Source organism: Eubalaena glacialis, chromosome 2 (genome assembly GCF_028564815.1).
Source record: "Eubalaena glacialis isolate mEubGla1 chromosome 2, mEubGla1.1.hap2.+ XY, whole genome shotgun sequence".
Lineage (NCBI taxonomy): Eukaryota > Metazoa > Chordata > Mammalia > Artiodactyla > Balaenidae > Eubalaena > Eubalaena glacialis.
The window spans coordinates 67,290,393-67,315,407 of NC_083717.1; the positions used below are offsets into that span (position 1 = coordinate 67,290,393).

Sequence of the window (25,015 nt, forward strand, 5' to 3'; positions counted from 1 at the left end):
TCCAGCATTTTGTCCTGCACATAGTAAAAGGTCAATAAATATTTATTAAACTATAAATGACTGACTTGATAAATGAATAAATAAATGAATTTAAATATAATACCGGTCAAATCATGAAACAGAATTACCTGTACCATAATTACAATATTACAGTTAACCTAAATGGTGTTAGTCATACTCCCAAATAAAAGATTTGCAAAGCTTCAGTGTATATGTATATAAACAAACAAAAAGAGAAAATAAGTGAGAATGATTTCATTACAAATCCCGTTTACAGTCCCTCACTGATACTCCAAAAGTATTTAACAACAAAGGAACAGGGATGTATCTTAATGTATCATCCACCTTTCAAAGGAGGCACATATATATTCAAATAAAAGTAGTTCTGATACATACTCCAACTATGCTATTCAGATAGAAAACTCAGATCCTCTGAAAGAGTAATAAAGACCACATATCCTAAAATTTTACATTTATATGCAATTATTTAAAACCAGCTACATATACAGACTGCACAAGTCTCTTAAGTCTTATAAAATGGATGAATTTACTAACCTATTCAAGTAAAATCAAAGCTTAAACATTTTATGGATTAGATCTTTATAACTTCTAAAATTAATGAGAAAAAACTACAAACTCCTGAACCAAAATTTTATTTTAAATTGTTAGGTTTTATTGTATATGAAAACTTTTCATAATACATGACATATAAAGATGTTAGCACATTGAACTACAATAGAAAATATTTTTATACAACTTTTGAATCACTAATATGCTTATTTCCCCTGTGAATGAATGCACAGTTAGCTTAGATCAACTTTGTCATGAATATCAAGTAGTTTTAAAAGTTTTATGTTATTGTTTAATAACTTCCTAATGAGGTTTTGAGTTTCTCCTTGACTTACACATAATATTTCTTTTAATATATTGAATACTGCAGTAGCTTTCCCTCTCATCTCTGGTGGAACATATTTAATATCTAAATATTCAGGTAATTTAGATCTAGAATTATACAGCATGTTAATAACAGTTTCAATGTCATCAACTCCATCACTGCTTTGTCCTAGTGGTAACATCTGGGATTTATACATTTTTTCTAATTTATGTTCTGCTGCTGCTGCTAGAGCAAGGCTTCGTTTTAGGTGTTCTTTAGAGGCTTGAATGTCTGCTCTATATTTTGGCTTGAAGCTCTCAGGAAGAGGTACCTGTTGCACCTGTGAACCAATATCTGCAATTTTTTTCAAAATGTCTTCATTATACAAATTGTGTGGTTCAGGATTTTCCATTTCATAGTCGCCTGAGAGCTGAGGAACATCTTCTTCTGTGGCAGTATCCAAGTCAGTGTTCCTACTTAAAGAGGTGACACCTTGACTTGTAAATGATTCAGTAACACTTGGCAATTGCTTTGGTGCCTCAGTTTGACTTACAGTTGGCTCTGGCTCTTCTTTCTCAATATAAGGTTCTTTTGCATGTAAAACAACAGAAATGTTATTTGGTTTAATTGACCAGAAAGCTGTACTTTTAGTATGTTTTTTCTTCTCTGTTTCCAGTGTGAAGCCCCTAGTAGGGAAAGTTGTAGTTTCTTCACTGACAGGATTGATTAAAACATCATTCTCAGCTGGAGCTTCATCATGTGTAAACTTTACCTCCTTAAATTTTGATACCCTCGATCCTACAGTATCAGCATTGTTTGGAGACTTTGATTTTTTCTGACGACCTGGCTCCTTAGTGGGAACACTTAGTACTAGGTTCTGTAAAACTTGTACGTAATGATTCAAGTTTTGTTCTTCGTCAGGCGTCACAGTTATTCCTTAAGGGAAAAAAACCAAACAATAAGTAACATTTATTATTATGTATGTCATATTGACAGAATCTACTCACCTAAATTTACTTCATATGCCATCACTTAAAAGTTGAGATAAAGAACCAAGAAATAAAGCACCTTTGACACAGTCAACTCTCATTTAAAGGAACAAAATTATTTTTTCAGATTCTTATTAAAACAGATGAGCAAAATTAGTGCAAAAGTTACATATTAACACAATTCTCTATATCTCTTTGCTTTTACTCTCCCATATAACTTATGATTCAGTAGGCAACTTATTAAAACAAAATTCTTGGTTATGTTCTCTAACACAGTGGTGTGCCGTAGTAGGCTTACAGTGGCTCACCAGAGCCAATTATTAAATTTTTAGGAATTTTGTGAGCCAGATGGTAAACACAGACATTGTTAAAAATTAAATTTTCTGAATTTACAATTAAGTAAATGTACTCAAAACAAGGTAATATTCAAAACTTATCACTTTTATTTTATTTCATTTTACTATTATTTATGCTCTTGAGGTTATTTACATCTAGTATGTTATAAATGCTATATAATGGTATGCCACTGTTTATCTCTTTCACCTCCCTGATGAGTGATGTCAAGTAGGTAGTTTGAAATCAACCATGGTGAGGGTATCTGTCTCATGTAAATGGGCAAACGCTGTAAGTCAGGGTGTACCCACCTCTCGGAAAAGCCAGTTGTTAAACATTTACCGGTATACCACTGCCTTCAACCCAGCAAAAATCTAACTACAGCCTGTGGGTCACATCCACCCAAATATTTTCATAAATAAAGTTTTTTTGGAACTCAGTCAGTCTTGCCCCTTTGTTTATGTATTGTGTATGGCTGCTTTTGTCTGCAGCAGTAGAGTTGAATAGTTGGAACAGAGACGATATGGCCTACACAGCTGAAAATACTACCTGGCCCTTTACAGAAAAAGTTTACTGATTCCTGGTTTAAATCATCAACATTTTACTCTTACAACAAAATGGCAGTTCTATTTATACTGGTATTTTGCAGTATCTGAGTGGTGAAGCCTCTCATTTCCAATGTGGAAAATGGAAAAGATTATTGAATAATATATTCTGAAATTCTGCTCAACTCCCCAACTCCAGAGTCAGAAGTTTTAAATTTTAAGTGCTAGAATTTTGTGTTACATGTAATTTTGAATTGACTTCACCACTATCATGGATACAAACTGATTTAATTCAAGGAAGTAAGTCACTTTTCTGCAAACACTAATGAATAACTTCTATCTGAACCCTCCCTCTGCAGGCAAAATGAAATAACAAACTTTCTGCTCAGGAGGCACTTTTATTCAGCTCTTTGGCAAGCACAAAATAGTCCAAAAACGATTTACCTCCTCTCTTCCTTAAGTCACCTGTTACAACTTAGAAAGACCAGACGGAATTTTAATCAAAATTGAAATTATGTTTCTAAATTTTAAAAATCTTAACCAGAACAGTTTAGTGAGTCAAAGTGATAGTGGAAAGACACTAGACTTGTCTACTAGAGATCTAGATTCTAAAAGGAGACTCTGCGTTTTATGTCATGTTCAGAAAAGTCTTGCATACCCCGAGATCCATTTGATGATGATGGGTGAAAAAAGAAAGATATAGAACATAAGGTAGATTTGTATATTATCCTTATAATTTTTATGAATCAGTGACATAGCATCATACATTTGTCTGTGAATTGAGAACTTTTTTAATGGATTAGAAGCATGACATACCAAATTCATGTGGGCATTTGCCCCAGAGGAGAGGGAATGGGACTGAAGTTGGTTATTAAAGGGGTCATTAGACCTATCTATAATGTTTTACTCTCTAAGCACACACACACAATCACTTAACATAGTAAACCATTAAAAGTCACATTTTAAAAAGGAAAATAACTTATTTATGTATTCTTATATTTATAAAATGCATTGTCCTGAATCTCGAGTTTTCCTGAAGGAAAATATTAAGTAAAATGAATTTGTAGCCTAGTGCAGTCAAAAAAAACCTTTCATTCTGGTCCTGGTTCTACCAGTTTCTAGCATCATGACCTTAGGTAACTACCTGATTTCTCTGAAAATTTACTTACCTATGAAATTAAGATACTATATCTGCCCTTTTATCTCACAGAACTACATAAATTAGTTATTTGAAAACACTTGAAAAGCTACAGAGCACTATATAAGATAATATTATTCTCTATGAAGGCAAAACTGGTTACGTTTCTCATTTTAAAATATAAATTTAAATCCCTAAAAAGAAATAGGCTTTGGATTCTACTTAGTAAAAAACACTAGAAGCTCTCCTGCTAAAGATAAGGAACAAGATCAGAATACTAATATCTCCATTACTATTTAACATCATGTTGGAGGTATCAGTCAATGTAATTAGATAAGATAACTGGAAGCATGAGAATTGGGAAGAAAAAGATAAAACTATCTTTATATGCAGATGATATAATTATACATCGAGACAACACAAAAGAATCCATTGAAAAAGCTACTACATGGAGTAAGAGAATTTAGTAAAGTAGCATGTTATAAAATCAACATACAAAAATCAATATACAAATATAAACCAGTTAGAAGATAAAATGAGAAAGAAGATGCTATTATGATACCAAAAAATGAAAGAAAATATCAAATCATAAATTTAAAAAGACATGTCCAAAATTTATATGAGGAATTATACTAGGCTGAATATAGACATCCAGAGATCAGGTCCTAATCCCTGGAACCTGTAAATGTTACCTTACAAATAAACGAGTCACAGGTATGAAATATACAGTATGGGGAATATAGTTATAATTATGTAATATCTTTGTATGGTGACAGATGGTAACTAGACTCATGGTGGTGATCATTTTGAAATGTACAGAAATATCCAATCACTGTACTGTGTAACAGGAACTAACATAGTGCTGTAGGTCAATTATACTTCAAAAACAAACAAACAAACTCACAGAAAAAAGAGATTAGATCTATGGTTACCAGAGGTGGGGGTGGGGGGGAGGGGGAATTGGATGAAGGCAGTCAAAAGGTACAAATTTCCAGTTATAAGATAAGGACTAGGGATGTAATGTACAATACGCTAAATATAACGCTGACGTACATTATATATGAAAGTTGTTAAGAGAGTAAATCCTAAGAGTTCTCATCACAAGGAAAATTTTTTTTCTCTATTTCTTTAATTTGGTATCTATATGAGATGACAGATGTTCACTAAACTTACTGTGGTAATCATTTCATGATGTATGTAAGTCAAATCACTATTCTGTATACCTTAAACTTATACAGTGCTGTATGTCAATTATAACTCAATAAAACTGGTGGTGGGGGGGACAGAGAGGTAGATAAACAAAAATTTTTTAAAAAAAAGAAAACAGGGTCCGTGCAGATGTGATTAAGTTAGGGATCTTGACAAAGGAGATTAACCTGGATTATCTGGGAGGGATCTAAATCCAGTGTTTTTATAAGAGAGAGACAGAGAGATATTTGAAACACACACAGAAGAGGAGAAAGTAACACAGAAAAGGAGGCAGAGATTAGAGTGAAGCGGCCATAAGGTAAAGAATGAGAGACAAGGAAAATAGTTTCTCCTAGAGCTTGCAGAGGGACCACAACTCTGCCCTACACCTTAATATTGGCTCAGTAAAGCTGATTTTAGATTTCTAGCCTCTAGAACTGTGAGAGAATAAATTCTGTTCTTTTGAGACACCAAGTTTGTGGTAATTTGTTATAGCAGTCACAGAAAACTGATACAGGAATATAATAAAATCTTCTGAAAGACATAATGTAAACTTCAACAGATAGACATACCATGTTCTAAGACAAGAAGATTCAAAATAAAGATGCTCAGATGTCAGATTCTCTGTTAATTTTACACTTAATATGCTCCTAGTAAAATATCATTAATATGTTAATAATATTAATGAAGTTATAAAAATAGATTATAAAGTTCATTTGAACAAAGAGTAAGAATAGCCAGAAAAACAAGAGACTAGCCCTATTATATATTAAAATATATTACAAAGCCTCTATTATAAAAATAGTATAGCATTGTACATGAATAGACAGATGAATGGAACAGAAAATACAGAAATAGATGCAACTGCATATTGAAATACAGCTAAAGGTGAGGGAAGGTTTCAATTTATAAATTATTCCAGCTAATAAATGAAGAAGCCATTTATAATTAGAATATAATTATTTTGCAATGTATCAATGATTATTTACATCACAAAAGACACAATCAGACATATGCTTCCTGATAAAAGAACACAGTACCACCTATGAAGTGGTCTTGCAAAAAAGGTCAAACCTGAGTCTAACAAGTTTCTCTAGATCTAACTAACAACGAATGGAAAGTACAAGAGACAACAAAAGAAAATATAAAGTACACCATGGGCATATACTCAGCAAAATCTAGACTATGGGAAACTATAGGACATATAATCCAATTTCCTCAACAACTGCAAGGGGAAAAATAGAGATGAAGGAGGAACTACAGATTAAAAGAGAATTAACAGACATATCAATGAATTACATGCATGAATCTTATTTGAATCTGAATTCAATTAAACTGGAAAAGAGAGACTCAGGAAAGTTTGAACACTGACCAGATATTTGATAATATTAAGAAATTATCTTTTTAGGTGTGAAATTCACATTTTGTAGTTTTTTAAGGTACTTATATTTTAGTGCTTTATATTGAAATATTTACTGATAAAATTATGTGATGCCTGGAATTTGCTTCTAAATAATCCAAGTCTTAGGAGTTGGCGAGAGGGACCAAGCCTTGGGGAGAGGGATCAAGGAGGTAAGGTGGAAAGGAATGTGGGTGGAAATATCAATGAAACAAGATTAATTATAGGTTAATAATAGTTGAAACTGGTTATAGATATATGAAGATTATACCATTCTTTCTACTTGTGTATATATTTAAACTTCTCCATGATAAAATGTTTTTAAAAACCTGTTTTGGAAAAATTTCAATTCTGGGCAACTATTCACAAGCAAATCAAAAGTCTGCAACCAACAGTGGTTTAAATGCTTCTTAAAAGACATTGCTATTAGATTACAGTCTGCTAAACATTCAATTTTTAATTAACTTGTCTCTTCTCAAAGTAGTAAATAGGATACCCAGGTTACTATTAGGCAAATTAGATTGTCAAAGGACAGAAATAATTGCTAGTTGATTCCTAAAAGAACTGAAGTACTCATAATCCCTTTACACTGAAACTCAGGCAACACTAAAAATCCTGTTCATGGCTGCCTAAAAACAGAGCACCCTACCTTCTACCTTGCTTTTCCTCCCCTCTTCATGTACTCTTTGTCTATACACTGTTCTATTGTTAAATCCATCCTCTCCGCACACACTTCCCACCTCCTGCTTTTTCCCTCCAAAAACATCTACATATTTCATATTGACTGCTCTTGCCAGTCAATTTGATCATTATAAAATTGTTCACAAAGCATCTGAAAAAGAATAGATATATGTATATGTATAACTGAATCACTTTGCTGTATACCTGAAACTAACACAACATTGTAAATCAACTATACTCCAATATAAAATAAAAAATTTTTTTAAATGTTCACAAAGCAAGGTAGTAAAAGATAAGCAAGGCTCAAATATCCCTACAAATGGCCCTGGCCGCTGTGAAAATCTGCTTTTCGCCATTCTTCAGGAGGTGCTAGAAAGATGAACAAAATTCAAATTCTTACAAAGACCAGACTACTCTGCTAGTAGTTTGGTTATTATACTTTGGATATTTGCTGTCTACACTGGTGTACTTTATAATACTCCCTCTATGTTCACCAGTTAGTGATGCAACCAAACACTGCAATGTCTTAGAATGTGGCTAAAGTAAGAATCTCTTCCACCCTGAGAAGCCATAATGCTGCCTGGAAAGTGCCTCAACTAAGCAGGATGGCTACCTGCTAATGCAGGCTTGAGGTTTAACAGGAATCACAGACATGGAGATTATATCAATAGCTGAGCTTGGGACTGTCTGCACTTTTCTTCTTGAAATAGTACAGGGGGAATTAGTCACATGACAGAAATAACAGAAAAGTAAACAAAATAGTAAAACTGTAGGAACAAAAGTAGCATGAAATCTGAAGGGGAAATTGGAAAACAGTGATTGAAAAGACCATAACAGCTCTGACTGACTGAGCGATTACTATGTGCCAGGCACTATACTAAAGGCTTTGGATGTGAAATGTTTTTTTAAATTAATTAATTAATTAATTAATTTATTTATTTATGGCTCTGTTGGCTCTTTGCTGCTGCGAGTGGGCTTTCTCTAGTTGCAGCGAGCGGGGGCTACTCTTAGTTGTAGTGCACGGGCTTCTCATTGCAGTGGCTTCTCTTGTTGCGGAACACGGGCTCTAGGCGCGCGGGCTTCAGTAGTTGTGGCTCACGGGCTTCAGTAGTTGTGGCTCTTGGGCTCTAGGGTGCAGACTCAGTAGTTGTGGCACACGGGCTTAGGTGCTCCACAGCATGTGGGATCTTCCCAGACCAGAGCTCGAACCCGTGTCCCCTGCATTGGCAGGCGGATTCTTAACCACTGCGCCACCAGAGAAGTCCCGTGAAGTGTTTTTATAAAGAGGAAAAGGAGGACACCTAGAAAGGATAAGTAATTTGCCTGATATTATATTTAATTTATAAGTGGTAATAAGGGATTCAAACACAGGCTGCCTTACTTCAAGCAGGTACACATAAAAACTACACAATGTTGTCATAAAAAGATGACACTAGGATGCTGGCAAAATAGTAAAAGTATGATAATAAAATTGTTCTGAAGGAATACAGCTCTATTTTTAAATACACGTGAATACTAAAATATCATAAATAAATAGGTAAAATATACAAAATTTTGCTCTACTGTCAACTGGACCAAAATATATCCCTTTCATGTATTAAGATGTATTGGCAATATTAAAAATAACTGATCCAAATTTAACATGTTTTCTTTCTTTCTCTCTTTCCTTCTCTCTCTCTCTCCTTCCCACACCACGCTGTGGGATCTTACTTCCCTGACCAGGGATCAAACCTGCGCCCCCTGCAGCGAAAGCACAGTCTTAACCAGTGGACCACCAGGGAAGTCCCTAATGTTTTCTTAACACAAAGTATGGGTAGGAACTGACAGTCAATGACTTACAAAGGAATATATTCACTTCACACAGAGGTAAAAAAGCAAATTAATTAATTTTGAGTTTATTCTGAGGAAAATAATAAAATCATGATTTAAAATGAGTAATGAAATATAAAACTTCAATCAACAAACAATACATTCAAAATACACACTTCCTCCTCATAGAATAGTCAATTAAAGGAGGAAGAAGAGGGTTAAGGAATAACATAAAAGTCAATTAGCATGAAAACTTGCTAAAATTCACTGTTCATAAACAAACGCAAGTTAAAAACAATTTTTCTTTTACCAATTAGGCAAAAAAATTTTTAAACAATAAAAGCTAGGATTGTCATGTGCGTATGTTACTTCTTTAGTAAAAGAAGTAACTTCCTTACTTTCTGATCCCCAGATCTTTCACTAGTCTCTCTCTAGCATGCTGGTCTTTTCTTTATAAAACTTGGGATAATTTTGACTATGTATATATTTAATGTTTGCTAACTGCTACATATTATAAGCTCTTTGAGAGCTGTGACCATGTCTGCTTTGTTTTCTGTTTCCCCTGTTCTAACCAGTGCCTAGCACCATAGTAGACAGTCAAAAGGCATCTGTTAAATGAATGATTAAATGAATGAACTAAATGCTGGCAAGTATGTAAATTAATTGTACTTCCCATAATTTACCTTAAGGAAATAATCACACGCAAAAAAATTTCTAAAGAAGAATGCTGTAGAGGAAAACTAAACTTCATGTTATGTTTAAGATAAATCTGCTGGTCTAAAGACTGTTTTTTATTGTTTCTTTGTTTTGGTTTGGTTTAAGTTTGCTTTTTGTTTGTTTGCTTTTGGCTAATAGTCCAAAAATAATTAGGAAGAAAATCTGGACAAGTAAAAAAAGTTCTTATTTTAGGCAAAGCAGGCAGTTTTTTTAATAATAAAAGATACTGCTTTAACCATATTTTTCTAAATTTCTAAATCTGAAGTTTATCTAAAACAACATCATAAACATTGTCATTAAACAGCTCCAATTTTCAGGAAGCCCCCGAACTTCTAACTGGTTCTTACTAAAGGGCATAATATAAGCTGAGATCACATAAATTTAACTAAATTTGTTTATGTTCTATTAATTTTCTTTTATTGGATTTTACCAATCTCTAAAATAACATCACATTAACATAACTTTAAGAAAATTATAATCTTAGGCAATGTTAAAATATCTTCATGGTTTATCTATTACATATTTTAAAGTATACAATTTAACGGTTTTTAGTATAGCCACAGTTGTGGAACCATTACCACAATCTAAATTTAAAACATCACCCCAAAAAGAAGCCCACCCCTACCCCTCAGCCCTAGGCAACCACTAATCTACTTTCTGTCTCTCTATGAAATGCCTATTCAAGACATTTCATATAAATGAAATCATACAATATGTGTTCTTTTGTGACTAGCTTTTTTCACTTAGCATAATATTTTCAAGGTCATCCATGTTGTAGCATATATCAGTATGTCATTCATTTTTATGGCCAAATAATAGACCATTGTACAGATGTAACGCATTTTGTTTATTCATTCATCAGTTGATGGACATTTGGGTCATTTCTACTTTTTAGTGATTATAAGTAATGTTGCTATGAACATTCATGTACAAGTTTTTGTGTGGATGTGTTAATACATTTTCATTTCTCTTGAGTACATGCCTAGGAGTGGAACTGACACTATGTTTAATCCTTTCAAGAACTACTAAAGCAGTTGCATTCTCACCAGCAGTATATGAGGGTTCTAATTTCTCCATATGATTCCAATACTTGTTATTGTCTGTCCTTTTGATATGGCCATCTCTGTGGGTGTGAAGTCCTATCTCATTGTGGTTTTGACTCGTATTTCTCTAACTGCTAATGATATTAAGCATCTTTCCATGTGCCTGTTGACCATTTGTATATCTGTTTTAGAGAAATGTCTATTCTGATAGTTTCCCAGCTTTTAATTGAGTTGCTTTATTATTATTGAGTCATAAGAATTCTTTATATATTCTGGAGACCAGTCCCTTATCATTTATATGATCTGCAAATATTTTCTCCTACCCTGTGACTTCTCTTTTATTTATTTATTTATTTATTTATTTATTTTTTATGGCTGCGTTGGGTCTTCGTTTCTGTGCGAGGGCTTTCTCTAGTTGCGGCGAGCGGGGGCCCCTCTTCATTGCGGTGCACGGGCCTCTCACTATCGCGGCCTCTCTTGTTGCGGAGCACAGGCTCCAGACGCGCAGGCTCAGTAGTTGCGGGGCACGGGCTTAGTTGCTCCGCGGCATGTGGGATCTTCCCAGACCAGGGCTCGAACCCGTGTCCCCTGCATTGGCAGGCAGATTCTCAACCACTGCACCACCAGGGAAGCCCCTGTGAGTTGTGTTTTTACTTTCTTAAAGTTATCATTTGTAGCACAGAAGTTTTAAATTTTGATATAGTTCAATTTATCTTTTCTTTTTCTTTTGTTGCTTATGCTTCTGGTGTCATATCTAAGAAACCACTGCCAAATCCAAGGACACAAAGATCTACACCTACATTTTCATCTAAGAGTTTTATAGTTTTAGCTCTTACATTAGATCCATGATCCAGCTTGAGTTAATTTTTGTATATGGTTTGAGGTAAGTGTCTAACTTCATTTTCTTTTCCTCGTGTCCGAGCACCATTTGCTGAAAAGACTATTCTTTTCCCCACTGAATTGTCTTGGCATCCTTGCTGAAAATCAATTGACTGTTAAGTGTAAGAGTTCCCTTCTGGACTCTCAATTCAATCCCATTAATATATATGTCTATTCTTTTTTTTTTTTTATGTGTGGCACACTTTTATATTTTCTATTCTCTTCTTTCTTTTTAAATTTAATTTTTATTTTATATTGGAGTATACTTGATTTACAATACTGTGTTAGTTTCCGGTATACAGCAAAGTGATTCAGTTATATGTATATATACACCTCTATTCTTTTTCAGATTCTTTTCCCATATAAGTCATTACAGAATATTGAGTAGAGTTCCCTGTGCTATACAGTAGGTCCTTGTTGATTATCTATTTTATATATAGTAGTGTGTATATGTTAATCCCAAACTCCTATATGTATATGTCTAATCTTATGCCAGTACTACACGGTCTTGATTACTGCAGCTGTAATACTAAATTTCGAAATCTCCTTGAACTTTGTTCTTTTTCAGGATTGTTATGGGTATCTGGGTCTCTTGCAACTCCATATGAATTTTAGTATCAGTTTGTTAATTTCTACAAAAAAAGCAGGCTAGGATTTTGATAGGGACTGTGTTGAATGTGTAGATCAATTTGAGGAGTATTGCCATGCTATATACATTTTATAACATCCTTCAAGTTATGTATATTTACATAACTACAATCATACTATACATACTACTATACTTGATAAGTGTTTAAAAAAATTTTTTATTAAGATATGCCTCATACATTTTTAAGTCATTAAATTTTCTTGGCCTTGAAGCCACAAATCCAAGAATCTGGAACATTATTTTTCATCTGAAGAGTAAGCAACACAAATAAATTACTTTTCATTTTACCTCCTAAGACTAAATGTTGAAAATGAAATTTACAAAGTAAGATTATTTTGGACCAGGAAAGCAGAAGACCTGGTGTGTAAGTCCTTGGCTTCTAACATTGTCTTTGGGAATGTTTTTATCCACTCCATTCTTTTCAAGAACCACATAGGGCAAGAAGAGAATTTAAGGTAGCAACCAGCAACAACTGGTAAACCTACCAATAAGCAAATAAATTTAAGGAAAAAGTATAATTCTATATATATATTAAGCACATATAAAAGGTTAAATTCACTTGGCTTTGGAGCATCAAGTTCTCTTTATCCTGTGTGGTATAGCCATCAGGATCATTGGGAGGGCTCCTTAGTGTGAATGGACCATCTTGACACATTTCATTGACTTCTGAAACAAAATGGTAGCTTATCTTCTAATATGTGAATCCTGTTGGCAGGGGAGCCTCTGGGATAGCAGCAAAAGAATCATGAGCCTGTCTATAAATACTCTACAGGAAGAAAGTATGGTCTTTTTGTAAGCATTGATTTGTATTCGTTTTTGTGTATGGAAACACTTTTGCTTACCTTAGGAACATAAATAAAATTAAATGTAAATAATATCTTTAAATATTAGAATAAAATTCACCTGAGTAAAGTATTCATTATTTGAAAAATAGTTCTTATATTTTTGAGTTTCATTATGACTCATAGGCTTTTTACAGTCTTAACTTATAATATTATCTTTTCTTTTTTTATGTTCAAATGGTCACAATTTAGCCAGTTGGAGCCACTGTAAGCGGCCTCTTGTGTCCTTTTGAGGGAGCCTCTGAATTTTCAAAACATCCTTGCTTGCTATCTGGCAGTTACTGCTGCCTGCCTCCCTCCCATCTCCTACCCCACTTCTACCCTTACCCCTCCAATCTGTACTTTATCTGCCTAAGTATAATCTGCCTAAGAAAATCAGGTATCCTTTCAAGAAGTTCTGGTTTCTTTTAGTGGAACACAATATTAGAGACAAAAGTCTGTGGGCTAGAGGTGCATTTCAAGATTGGCTTTATGGACTGACATTGTTCTTAGGCCATTTTAGTCAACAGAACTAGAAAATATATATGTAAAGACATTAATTTTTACTGTTCTTTTCCAACTGAATTTTAACATTAAGGCATACCTACTTTAATTTTAAACCCCTTATCTAAATTATAACTGCACTCCTTTTTGTAACATGATAAACCATACAACTATTACTTTAGCTGAAAATCTTGATTAAAACTGGTATAATTATTGGTTCTGTCAATAACAACTTATTAATGTTAAAACTTAGCATAAAAGTATTTACACAATAACAAGGTTAAATATTACAACTGCCTTTGTATAATTTGACTACATTCTACTCCAATTAATGAACAGTCAAATTATCTTGTTTGGGGTTACTTGTAATTTTTTAAATTGTTTTGTTGTTAAATATACAGTTATCTGATGTATTCTCTATTCTAATTCTTTAATTTTAATTTGAGATTGTTGATGTTTTAACTGACAATTCTTTCTTGGTAGCAGCATTACAATACTAGAGTTTAAGGCAAGGCTGTTTTTTATTAGTATACTTTATCAGATGGATGAAAAATATAAGCAGTTTGATCTGTCACTGTCAAGAATTTTATTTGATTAACCTAATGACTCATGTGGTTATGTGCATAACCTTTCTACACAAGGTTATGCATGTACTACAAACCTTTCTTTTTTATACAAGTTCTTTCTGGTAAACCCAGTTTTATATGTGCAAGAAATTTAGAAAATTCCAGTCATTTAAATTTCTATGCAAGATTTTATATATTTGCATACATTAAAATATAATGCTTGTAAACTAGTTGGTAATATTTTGTTTCTTGGTTTAGGCACTGGTTACACAGGAGCATTAACTATAAAAATTCATTAAGCCATACTTTGTGATTGTGCACTTTATTCTACATATATATTTAAAATCTCATTTTTGTAACTGTTTTGCATTATAATTACTAGACATTAACACAGATTTTAAAAAATCATTTTTAAAGAACCAGAATTTATAAAATTTAATTTTATCAATAGATGTTATTTTCATTTTAGTTAGCAGAGCTAACTGAAGACATATATAAGCCAAGAGTTATATTTACCAGTTTCATTATGCCATAACTTTTATTACTTTAAAGAGGAAGTTAATATAAAATTTCTTAAATTTAAGATTATGAATCTGAAAATAGAACTCATAAGATTTTTTTTCTTCTACCAAAGACTTAGGAGTGGTTTGGTTCCCCTATCACAGCTAAGAAACTATGGTTTATGTGACCAAAGATATTGTAAATTTTTTTTAATTAAAAAATATGATTTTTAGGTTTAGTTACTCATTTTAGGCTATAAATAATGGTTTTAACCTATGTAAATTAACTGGCTTATTTTATTTGCTCAAGAAACTGCATAAAAAACCACTCCAAGAAAACTTAGTGCTCTGTTATCTGTGCAAATATACTGTACACTAATCAAGTTTTGAAAATGATATTGGGAAGTCTCAAGTTCTTAAAAATGCACCATTAAGCACCAATTAAAATATCTAATTGCATGAATATATCTAATTGAATAAAACTTCAATTGGTAATAGGTGTGAAAAAAAAATTTCTTCTACAACATCTATTTCAAAGAATGGAAATATATAAATGTACTTTTTGTAAACATCCCGAAGGCTACACCTTTATCTGTTTCTGGAGAGATTTCCTAATCAGTAAAGCTAAAATGCACTAAGTGTTTTAACTAACAATTTTTTCCGGAAAAACCTTACTCTCAAAAAAGGGGTGGGGGGAGAGTTTTTATGCTCCTAAAAAGTGACAGCATGCCAAAAATTACAATAAAACGTAATGACAGTAATAAAATGCTAACATTAAAAAGCTTATTTAGAAACACACCTAGTTCCTTTGAGACTAAAATTTTAAAAAAGGAAAAAACATGTCACCCTAAATCTTGGCCAAAGAACCAATAGTTTCTAAGCCGAATAAAGAGGAAAACTAAACCACTCCCACTTCTTCTTTGGTTAAAAAAGGGCGGGGGGGGGGGGGTTGATTTCTTTTAAAAGATATATAACCTCAAATTTGGGAGCTTTAATATGAAAAATCTTTACTTCAAAGGGTAATAAAATATAGGGTTATAATAAAAGTAGGTAATTTTACTATATCTTTGGGAAGTTCCTTATTTAATGTAACAATTTAAAATTTCAGAAGAATATTGGTCAATTTTAGGTCTTTTTAAAAATTTTACTTTTAAAAAAGTATTTTTATGTGTTTTACTTGTATGGTGATTGTATAGTTATCACAGAATACAAAACTGGAAAGCAAATAGGGTACATCCAAATCTATGCAGAATTTGGGTTTTTGCACTTGAGGCCCATATAGCTAAACTTTTCAAGAACTGTATTGAACAGCACATAAATAAAATGTGAATATGGGATTTAACTTGAAATGTGTTACAAACCAAGCACTTGGTATCTTAAAAACTGGTTATTATAAAACTTATACAATACTGTAAAGTCACAAGGACCAACAGAATTCTTCCATTAAAATGTTCTATGTAGAGTCTTTACCTTTTATAGTTCTCTGATAATACTTAATATGAATTGTATTTTACTCTGACATTAACTTGGTTATAATTACTGACATTCTTAATTATGAACCTGCAAACTAAAACAATTTTAGATTAATAGCATAGGTATTTATCTAAAGATTTGTAAAAGAAAAAAACTTGAGGTTTGGCATCAAACTGATTTTAAAGTAAAAAGAATGTTGCTAGTAAAATAATGTACAACGGTTAATTGCCTATAATAATTAAAAATTAAAGGACAATTTCAGATAAACTCTCAAAATATTGAATTTATTTACAGTCTCTCTAAATTATTTAGAGTACTATGAATCACTACTCAGATAAAATTCTATCTAAATAACTTAAATAGATATCTGATAGTCAATTAAGACTTCTCTCTCCTTTCCAACAACTAGTACCTTATACACAAACTGAAAAATAATATAGACAAAAGCACTGTAAACTTAATTCCAACATATTTTGACCAAAATTAAAAATAAAAACAGGTCATCACATAATTCCCATGCATGTCCTACTTAGGTACTCTTGTTTACTTGTAAAACACACTGCCTCTTCCATAAGCCCCAAATAAAATGTTTTAAAACAATATATCTGGACTTCCACTTCCAAAAAGATAGAAAACATGTATTTTTCCCCATATCCTTACTACTAAGCACAGTTAAACCCTGAACATTATATGCAAGACAAGCATGAGATGAGAAGACTTGGAAAGGTGGAGAGAGGAAGAGAGACCAACTAGGGACTTCAGGACCTGAGTAATGACACAGCAGTGAATTCCCTGGGTTTTCTTTTTGCCACATATACCTTAGACTGGGGACTGGAGATGCTGGCAATCCAGAAGCACCAATGGACACAGACAAAAAAGGCTCCAAGAAAAGACTGCTCTCTGCATAGCCAAAGGACCAGGAAAAGAAAAGCCGAGCAAGACAGAAAATTTTTTAAGAAGCCAAAACCACAGAAAACACTGCAATCCTACCCCTCCACCAGCAAAGGCTGAGTGGAGAACATAGACTTTCACCCTCATCAAGCTTCACTGAGCTGCCCCGACCCCTCTGCCCTTATCCCACAGAAATGCCACTGAAAGTGTGAATACCTCTTCTCTTCAAGTAGAGAAGACTAAGTAAGGAGCTAGGACTTTCTTCTCCACCCTGTGGTAACATTGCAACACTCCCCATCCACCACTGAAGTAGTGTCAGAGGTCTATTTAAATCTGTAGCAGAAGAGCTAAAGAGATGTAAGAGATGATACAGATGTTTGAATTATCTGACAGGGATTTAGAAGTAGCCATCATAAAAATGCTTCAACAAGCAATTATGGACATGTTTGAAACAAATGAAAAATAGAAAGTCTTAGCAAATAAATAGAAAATCTCAGCAAAGAAATAGAATATATAAGGATGAATTCAATTTTAGAACTGAACAACACAATAACTGAAATGAAAAACTCAATGGGTAGGCTCAACAGCAGAAAGAGGAAAGAAGCAGTGAAGTGGAAGACAGAACAATACCAATTACCCAATCTGAATAACAGAGAAAATAAAAAAAAAAAAAAATTGAACAGAGCCTCAGGGTCTTCTGAGACTACAATGAAAAGATCTAACATTCATGTCATCTGAGCCTTGAAAGGAAAAAAGAAAAAGGATAAGTCTGAAAAAGCATTCAAAGACATAATAATGGCTGAAAATTTCCCAAATTTGGCAAAAGACATGAATTTACAGATTCAAGAAGCTGAGTGAATCTCAAACAGAATAAACCCAAAGAAATCCATGTCAATACATATCATGGTCAAACTTCTGAAAACTCTAAAGACAAAGAAAAAAATCTTGAAAGAAGCAAGTTAAATGACAATTTGAATTCTCATGAGAAATCATGAAGGTCAGAAGGAGATGGCATAATATTTCTCAAGTGTTAAAAGGAAAAGGACTGTCAACCTAGGAATCCTTTATCAAGGGAAAATATCCTTCAGGAATGAAAGGATAATCAAGACCTCTCAGATGAAGGAAAATTAAGATAAGTTGTGGCCAGAAGATCTACCCTAAAAGAATGACTAAATGAAGCTCATTAAACAGAAAGGAAATGATAAAAGAAGGAATCCTGAACGTTGAGAAGGAAGAAAGAATAACGGAAGGAGGAAAAATATGGGTAAATTCAGTGAGCTTTTCTTTTCCTCTTGAGTTTTCCAAATTAAGTTTGAAAGTTGAAGCAAAAACTATACTATCTGATGTGGTTCTCAAGGTATGTAAAAGAAATATATATGACAATTATATTATGAATGGGAGAGGGTAAAAGAACATAAAGGGAGGTAAGGTTTCTACATTTCCCTGAAACTGGTAAAATGCTGATACCAATAGATTGTGATGTTATGTATACATAATGTAATACTTAGGCAGTACAAAGAAACACACTCAAAAACACTACAAGTCAAGATGGAATTCTAAAAAAATCTATATCTCTCAATATAAGATGGCTGCTATCTGATCATGTGCTTAAAATGCAATTTATGTTTTAAAAAACTAAGGCCTTAAAGCCCAATAATATTGTTAATTTAAACAAAAAAATTGGTATAACATTAAATACCTGGTTAGTTAAAAGTAGTAGCAAAATGTTCCATATAACTGGGGGAAACCTAGTAGCTCAGTAAAGAAGGAAAGATCAATTTTTAAACTTTTCACATAATGACAAAAAAAATTAAAGTTCAATGGAATATGTCTGGTCATTGTGCTTTAAGAACTCATATGTTTTTACTTTGCCCTTGGCCTGTAATCTTGATACAGCAACTGGTGATTGCACCCAAAATTTAACCAAAATCATGGATGCTCATCTTTTAAGAGATTCAAATATAACTAGGATTTTTATTACCACAAGAGTGAAAACCAGAATGGCTTTATCAATAAAGAACTCATGTATATAAAGCTTAGCATACACGCACACACTGAATCATTTATAGGTGGGCCAGACTCTGGCTGAATGTCTTAACTTTGGAGAACAAATTGCTTGTATTTTCAGTCCATGTCATGAAATGGGTTCACAAACAATAGACTTCCCATACTCTACAGAAGTTAAGTGTTGCAAGTAAGAATTAATACCTGAAAGCTGTCATCATGTAAGAACTGCCAGCTAAAACACCAACACCTTCAAATTAAAATGAACTTGAATAACTGAGCTGAAGTACTTCCAACTCAAATCAAAGTTGTAATAACTATGCTTCATTAGTGGTGTGTACTCAAAAAATGATCACAAAAAGAAACACTGCATCTTGTTATTCTTCCAGCAGTTTTCCTATAATTTGTTAACTCAAATTTTAATTTTTGCTGGCAGGTAAAACAAACAAGTAATTATGTTTATATTAATTAAATGTCCTTGTTAAAGAAACGTAACGTTAGGGTTGGGGATAGGGGCAATAGGGAGAGAGGCTGGTAAAAGGGTACAAACTTTCAGTTATAAGAAAAATAAAGCCTGAGGATCTAATGTATAATATGGTGACAATAGTTGATGATACACACAACAATGTAAAGATGGGGCTTCCCTGGTGTCGCAGTGGTTGGGAATCTGCCTGCCAATGCAGGGGACGCGGGTTCGAGCCCTGGTCTGGGAGGATCCCACATGTCGCGGAGCAGCTGGGCCCGTGAGCCACAATTACTGAGCCTGCGCGTCTGGAGCCTGTGCTCCGCAGCAAGAGAGGCTGCGATAGTGAGAGGCCCGCGCACCGCGATGAAGAGTGGCCCCTGCTTGCCACAACTAGAGAAAGCCCTCGCACAGAAACGAAGACCCAACACAGCCATAAATAAATAAATAAATAAATAAATAAATAAAGCATGACACAAATTAAGCAATGTGAATACCATCAAGCTTTAAAAAAAAAAAAATGTAAAGATGTGAGATGATATGTGTTAACTCAATGGTGGGAATTCTTTCACAACATACACATATGTCAAATCATCACATTGTACACTTTAAATATATTATAATTTTATTAGTCAATTATGCCTCAATGAAGCTGAAAAAAAAAGAAGAAATATAACTTTATGGCTTTGCACTTCTTGGTATTTATGTTTTTGGGTAGTGTCTTTCTTCCCCCACTGAATACAGGCTCTCCCTATGTGACTGTCTTGGCCTGTTATAGGACATTAGCAAATCTGACACTGCATAGGCTTTATAAGAGCTTGCGTACAGGGGGCTTATAAAGCTCCCTCTTGGAAGCAAGCTGCCATGGTATAAAGACACTTGGGCTAGACTACTCAAAGATGAGAAGTCATGTAGAGAAAGACCCTGGAATATGAGCAGCCATGTTGGATGTTCTCATCCAAGTTGAGCTTCCTCAACTCCACCATATGAAGCAGAACTGCCCAGCTGAGTCCAGACAACCCATAGAATCGTGAGAAATAATAAAATTTGGGGGTGGTCTTTTATGCTGCAACAGATAACCAAAACAGCTTCACTAAATTATATTTTGAAAAAGGAATACAAATTTAGTTTAGGTAAAGAGTTAAAAATCAGAAAGTTATCCTATGAGTAATGTTAAAATTTAATCAGAACCAAAACAAATTCATGACCTTGAAATATATCTCTTCTAGTTCTGTTGAGTAAAATAACCTAAATAATAATATCACCCAGCACTGATATGCATCCCAGGTACTTTGGTCTCTAATACCATGTTCTACTTTGTCTCCTCAAAAGGATGGCTAATCCCATTCAGAACACAGAATATACAAAGTGGTCTTGGTACAACTGGTTAATGTCAGAAAACAAGAAGTCTTTAAAAATACATAAGATCCTGGGCTTCCCTGGTGGTGCAGTGGTTGAAAATCCGCTTGCCAATGCAGGGGACACGGGTTCGAGCCCTGGTCTGGGAAGATCCCACATGCCGCGGAGCAACTGGGCCCGTGAGCCACAACTACTGAGCCTGCGCGTCTGGAGCCTGTGCTCCGCAACAAGAGAGGCTGCGATAGTGAGAGGCCAGAGCACCGCGATGAAGAGTGGCCCCCGCTCACCGCAACTAGAGAAAGCCCTCGCACAGCAACGAAGACCCAACACAGCCAAAAATAAATAAATAAATTTATTTTTTAAAAAAATACATGAGATCCTATCAAAAGAACACAGAAGACAGCTCAAAAGAACAGAAAAACAGAACTTTCTCCCCATAAAATATTAATAGACAGGCTAATGAAACTACTATACCTCCAAAGGCCACCCTCTGGACATTCGCATTAGAAGACATACTCCTCATTATCTAAAACATTAATGAAGTGTGTCATGACATTCCGTTCACAGGTTTGAAAGACTCTCCCAAGTGCCATGGCCTTGGTCCTTGAAACAGTGAAAAGTGAACTTGCAGCACCAGAGCCAAGCGAATTTTACCTTTTTAATGTTCTTGAAATAAAAGGAATCTGCTTTTCCTTCCAGTTTTTCCTTTTCAATTCCATCAATTGCCAATAGATTTGAATAATTATTGCCTTACTACTACTTCCCTTGCCTTCTGTGGTCCATTAGGACAAAAGCCTTCCTAAAGACAAACAAGACTCACATATTGAGCCTTCTTTTAACACAAACCTAGAGAACCAAGTTAAGAGTTGTTGTTACCCTAGCTTAAAACAATCCTCTATCATTACCTCTACTCTTGCTGATTTATCCAAAGAGATGAGTAGGAAAAAACAAGTTATTCATGAGATACCAAAAAAAAAGGCCCTAAAACTAATATTTCACATTCTTGCGTTTATAGCTTCAGGCCCATGAATATCTAGTGACTTAAAATTATAAAAGGCAAGTTATATAATTTATTTTAATAGTAGTTAATAGTACTTAAATATATAACTATTACGTTAATATTACTTTAGAAGTTATACTTTTTTAAAAAAGCAAAAAGTATTCTCTTTAAAAAGAAAAAAAGCAAGTTGTACAATGCAATGCATTAAAGAGGCATGATTTTTAAAGCTGAAAAAATACAACTAAAACTAAGGAAAAATCAAATATAAGGAAATTAATTAAATGTATATAAATTTAAGTACATAGTAAAAGATGTTTATCCAGCATCATCCGGATCTATGTGTATGTAGACGAGTGTAGACTGCTGTACACCCAACTCTCAAAAAGAGTATAAGGTATACTTAAAAGGTATGAGTAGTTACAAGAAGTACTTGTAACTAAAAAGGTATGAGTAACTACAAGAAGTACTGATGTTTTCAACAACTGTAATTACTTAATACATACCTGTGATGTTTGTATAAGATAACCTCAAAACTGTCTTGTATTCTAAAAAAAAAAAATTGTTAAAGATGCACTTTTCATTATGAAAACCTATATGCCTTTACTTTGGCATGAGAGAGCATTTTTTTCATATGACTCTCTTGCCAACACTGTTGGAATAGTGGACATACAAAATAAAGAATACATAACTGACTTAAATCAAACACAATGATAAGCCTAGTTTCACGGAGAAAGTAGCCATGTTAGCATTGCCCTACATACCCCTTAAGCCCTTCCATGGAAAAGATGTAAAGTACATTTTCTAAGGTATCTTCTATGATCTGTGACCTGTATATATTTTCCTTATGTCTTGTATCATCTATATCTTCAACACAAAATCATTCCTTTTTCTGAGAAGTATCTTTTCATTTCCTACAAGCCTTAAGAAAGTTTAGGTTAAGAGGGTACAAAGAAAAAGCACAGGCCATGAAATTATGGAGTTAGGCCGGAGATTGTGCTGAGTTGAGTATCCAGGTATTGCTAACCAGCAGTCTCAGAAAGTACTGTGTGACAGTATTAAAGTCACTTCAACTAAAGTCTGCATATATGTTAGTCAGTTGTGACCTACTGGTCTACAACTACCAAAAGGCAATAGCTGGTGTTAGTAATAATGACCACTAGACAGCAAGAAAAGACAATTATCCTCTTCAGTATGTTCTGTTCCTTTACCACAAAAAAGAAAAATTTTACAAAGACTTTTGTTTAAAACAACTATCATAAGGGCTAGTATTGAAAGGGTTAACTTTAGTTATCTAGGGCACTTGATTCAGAACTTTATCCACTACTATTTATGACTTAGGTTGTGCTGTGTTTTCATTTTTTAAATCTAATTTTTAACTAAGACCTTCTAACAAGTCTGAAATACAGCTCTGCATAGCTAGCATGTACCTTAGTACTTTTTTCACACCTACCAGTTAAATTTTATTTAGTTAGATAGTTAAATCAAACCCCAACATTACTAGATGCTACAATGAACGACAGTTAGACTAGATGAACAAGCCTCATGGTCCCATCTGGAATATCAGCTATCAGACACTTAAACACCTCGAGGTGTCCGTGTGATGTTAATAGTCTCAGCACCCCTGAATATGACCTTATTAGTTTTCAGCCATCGGGGAGGGACAAGTGGGAAGCTGTAATTCTGCTCAGCTAGGGTTTTGAATCCTGTGCACCCGAGGATGCTCTGTGGAAGTGCATAGGAGGTCAGCGAGCGTCCCAGACAGCTGCCCGCAATCCACACGCTCCCCCTGTTTAACCACAGGCTCAAAACTCTTTCTGTAAAGGGCCAGAGAGCAAATAGTTCAGGCTTTGCAGCCCATCCTGTCTCCGTGGCAACTACTGGACTCTGCTGTTAAAAGGCGGGAAAGCAGCCTGGACAATACACAAAAGAATGAGCTGGCTGTGTTCCAGGAAAACTTAACGAACAATGAAATTGGAATTTCGTACTTTTGCGCAAGTCACGAAAGATCACATTTCACATTCACGGCTAAAAATGTGAAAACCATGCCCAGCGAGCCAGCCAGCCAGCCGAACCAAAGCCGGCCGCCCGGGCCCTCTGGCCGCAGGTGGCCCACCCCGCTTTATCACAGCTGCAGCGACTCTCCGGTAAACGGGGCCAGGGGAGCAAGGACCGTCTCCGCCGGGGTGAAGAGGTCACCCCCGCAGCCCCAGGGACCCAGCCCGGCGCAGCCCGGTCACGTTTGGGATCCACTGCCTGGATCACTGCCTGGTCGCGCGCAGGTGGGGTCGGAGTAGGACAGGGACACACCTCAGTACCAGAGGTAGGGCCCCTGGACAGTGGGGCTGGGGAGGCATGCAGGACCAAGAAAAGGAAGAGCCGGGTCTCGGACGGGCCCTGAAACCCGGGAAGTTCCCCCAGCAGTGTCCCCTGGGGTGGCTGCTACCTCGGGCCGGTCACTCACTCCGATACGCCGGCACGGACGAAGGCCATAGCAACAGCGCAACTAGAAGGACTACGAACTTCATGGGCATCGTCCGCAGCACTCCGCCATGCGTCGGGAACGTCCTGGGGCCGCCAGGCCGGTTACCTCAGGCCGAAAGCGGAGGGCGTCGGCGGCCGACGCTCCTACCTCAGGGCCGCGGGCGCCAGGCAACGGTTACCGCCGGCGCGCAAGCGCAGAAGCGGTGGAAGACGGGCGCGCGAACGGCCGTGGCCCCGCCCGCTCTTAGCGCCAAGCAGAGGGGGCGGGGCCACGGCGCCTCTCCCCTCCCTCGTGCACATGCTTGCTGAGGCTTCGCGGGCCTCCGAAAGTCTTGACAACCCGGGGAATACTGGGGCTTTAAGGGTGGGTGTGTGGCGGCGTCGGCCCATGCGGGAAACTGGACTTGTAGCTGTGCCTAAAACAAGGCCTCTGCGCAGAAGGAAGTGTCTGATGGAAGAGATAAATAACCTAGCCATTACAACAGCGTGGAAGTGCCGTAATGGGGAAACACTAGGCACTGTGCAGAACAGAGGAGGGGCCCCCTATTCCAAAGGGCAGGGATGGGGGAGGTTGCCTAGATGGAGGAAAGCTTGGAGCTCCCCAAGAACTGAAAATAGTTCCGTCTAATTGCAAGGGCGGGGGAGGGGCAGTTGTTGGAGATGAGGGAGGAGAGCTAGGTAGAAGCATTAAAGCCGCCTTAAGGGGCTT

The 25,015-nt window shown here is 35.4% G+C and overlaps 1 protein-coding gene across 2 annotated transcripts; it reads right to left on the reverse strand.

Moving 5' to 3' along the window:
* Positions 1-774: 774 nt before the first annotated feature.
* On the reverse strand, positions 775-24,479 carry SPESP1 (sperm equatorial segment protein 1). 2 transcript variants are annotated; one of them, XM_061181962.1, is made up of 2 exons: positions 24,287-24,479; positions 775-1,810 (listed from the first exon to the last, which is right to left on the reverse strand). In XM_061181962.1, exons 1-2 carry the CDS (start codon positions 24,354-24,356, stop codon positions 804-806), a joined length of 1,077 nt encoding a protein of 358 aa, XP_061037945.1. In that variant the 5' UTR covers positions 24,357-24,479; the 3' UTR covers positions 775-803. The 2 variants fall into 2 exon arrangements, 1 of the variants encoding a protein (XP_061037945.1); XR_009699525.1 differs by having other exon boundaries at positions 1,723-1,810; positions 24,269-24,479.
* Positions 24,480-25,015: the final 536 nt, after the last annotated feature.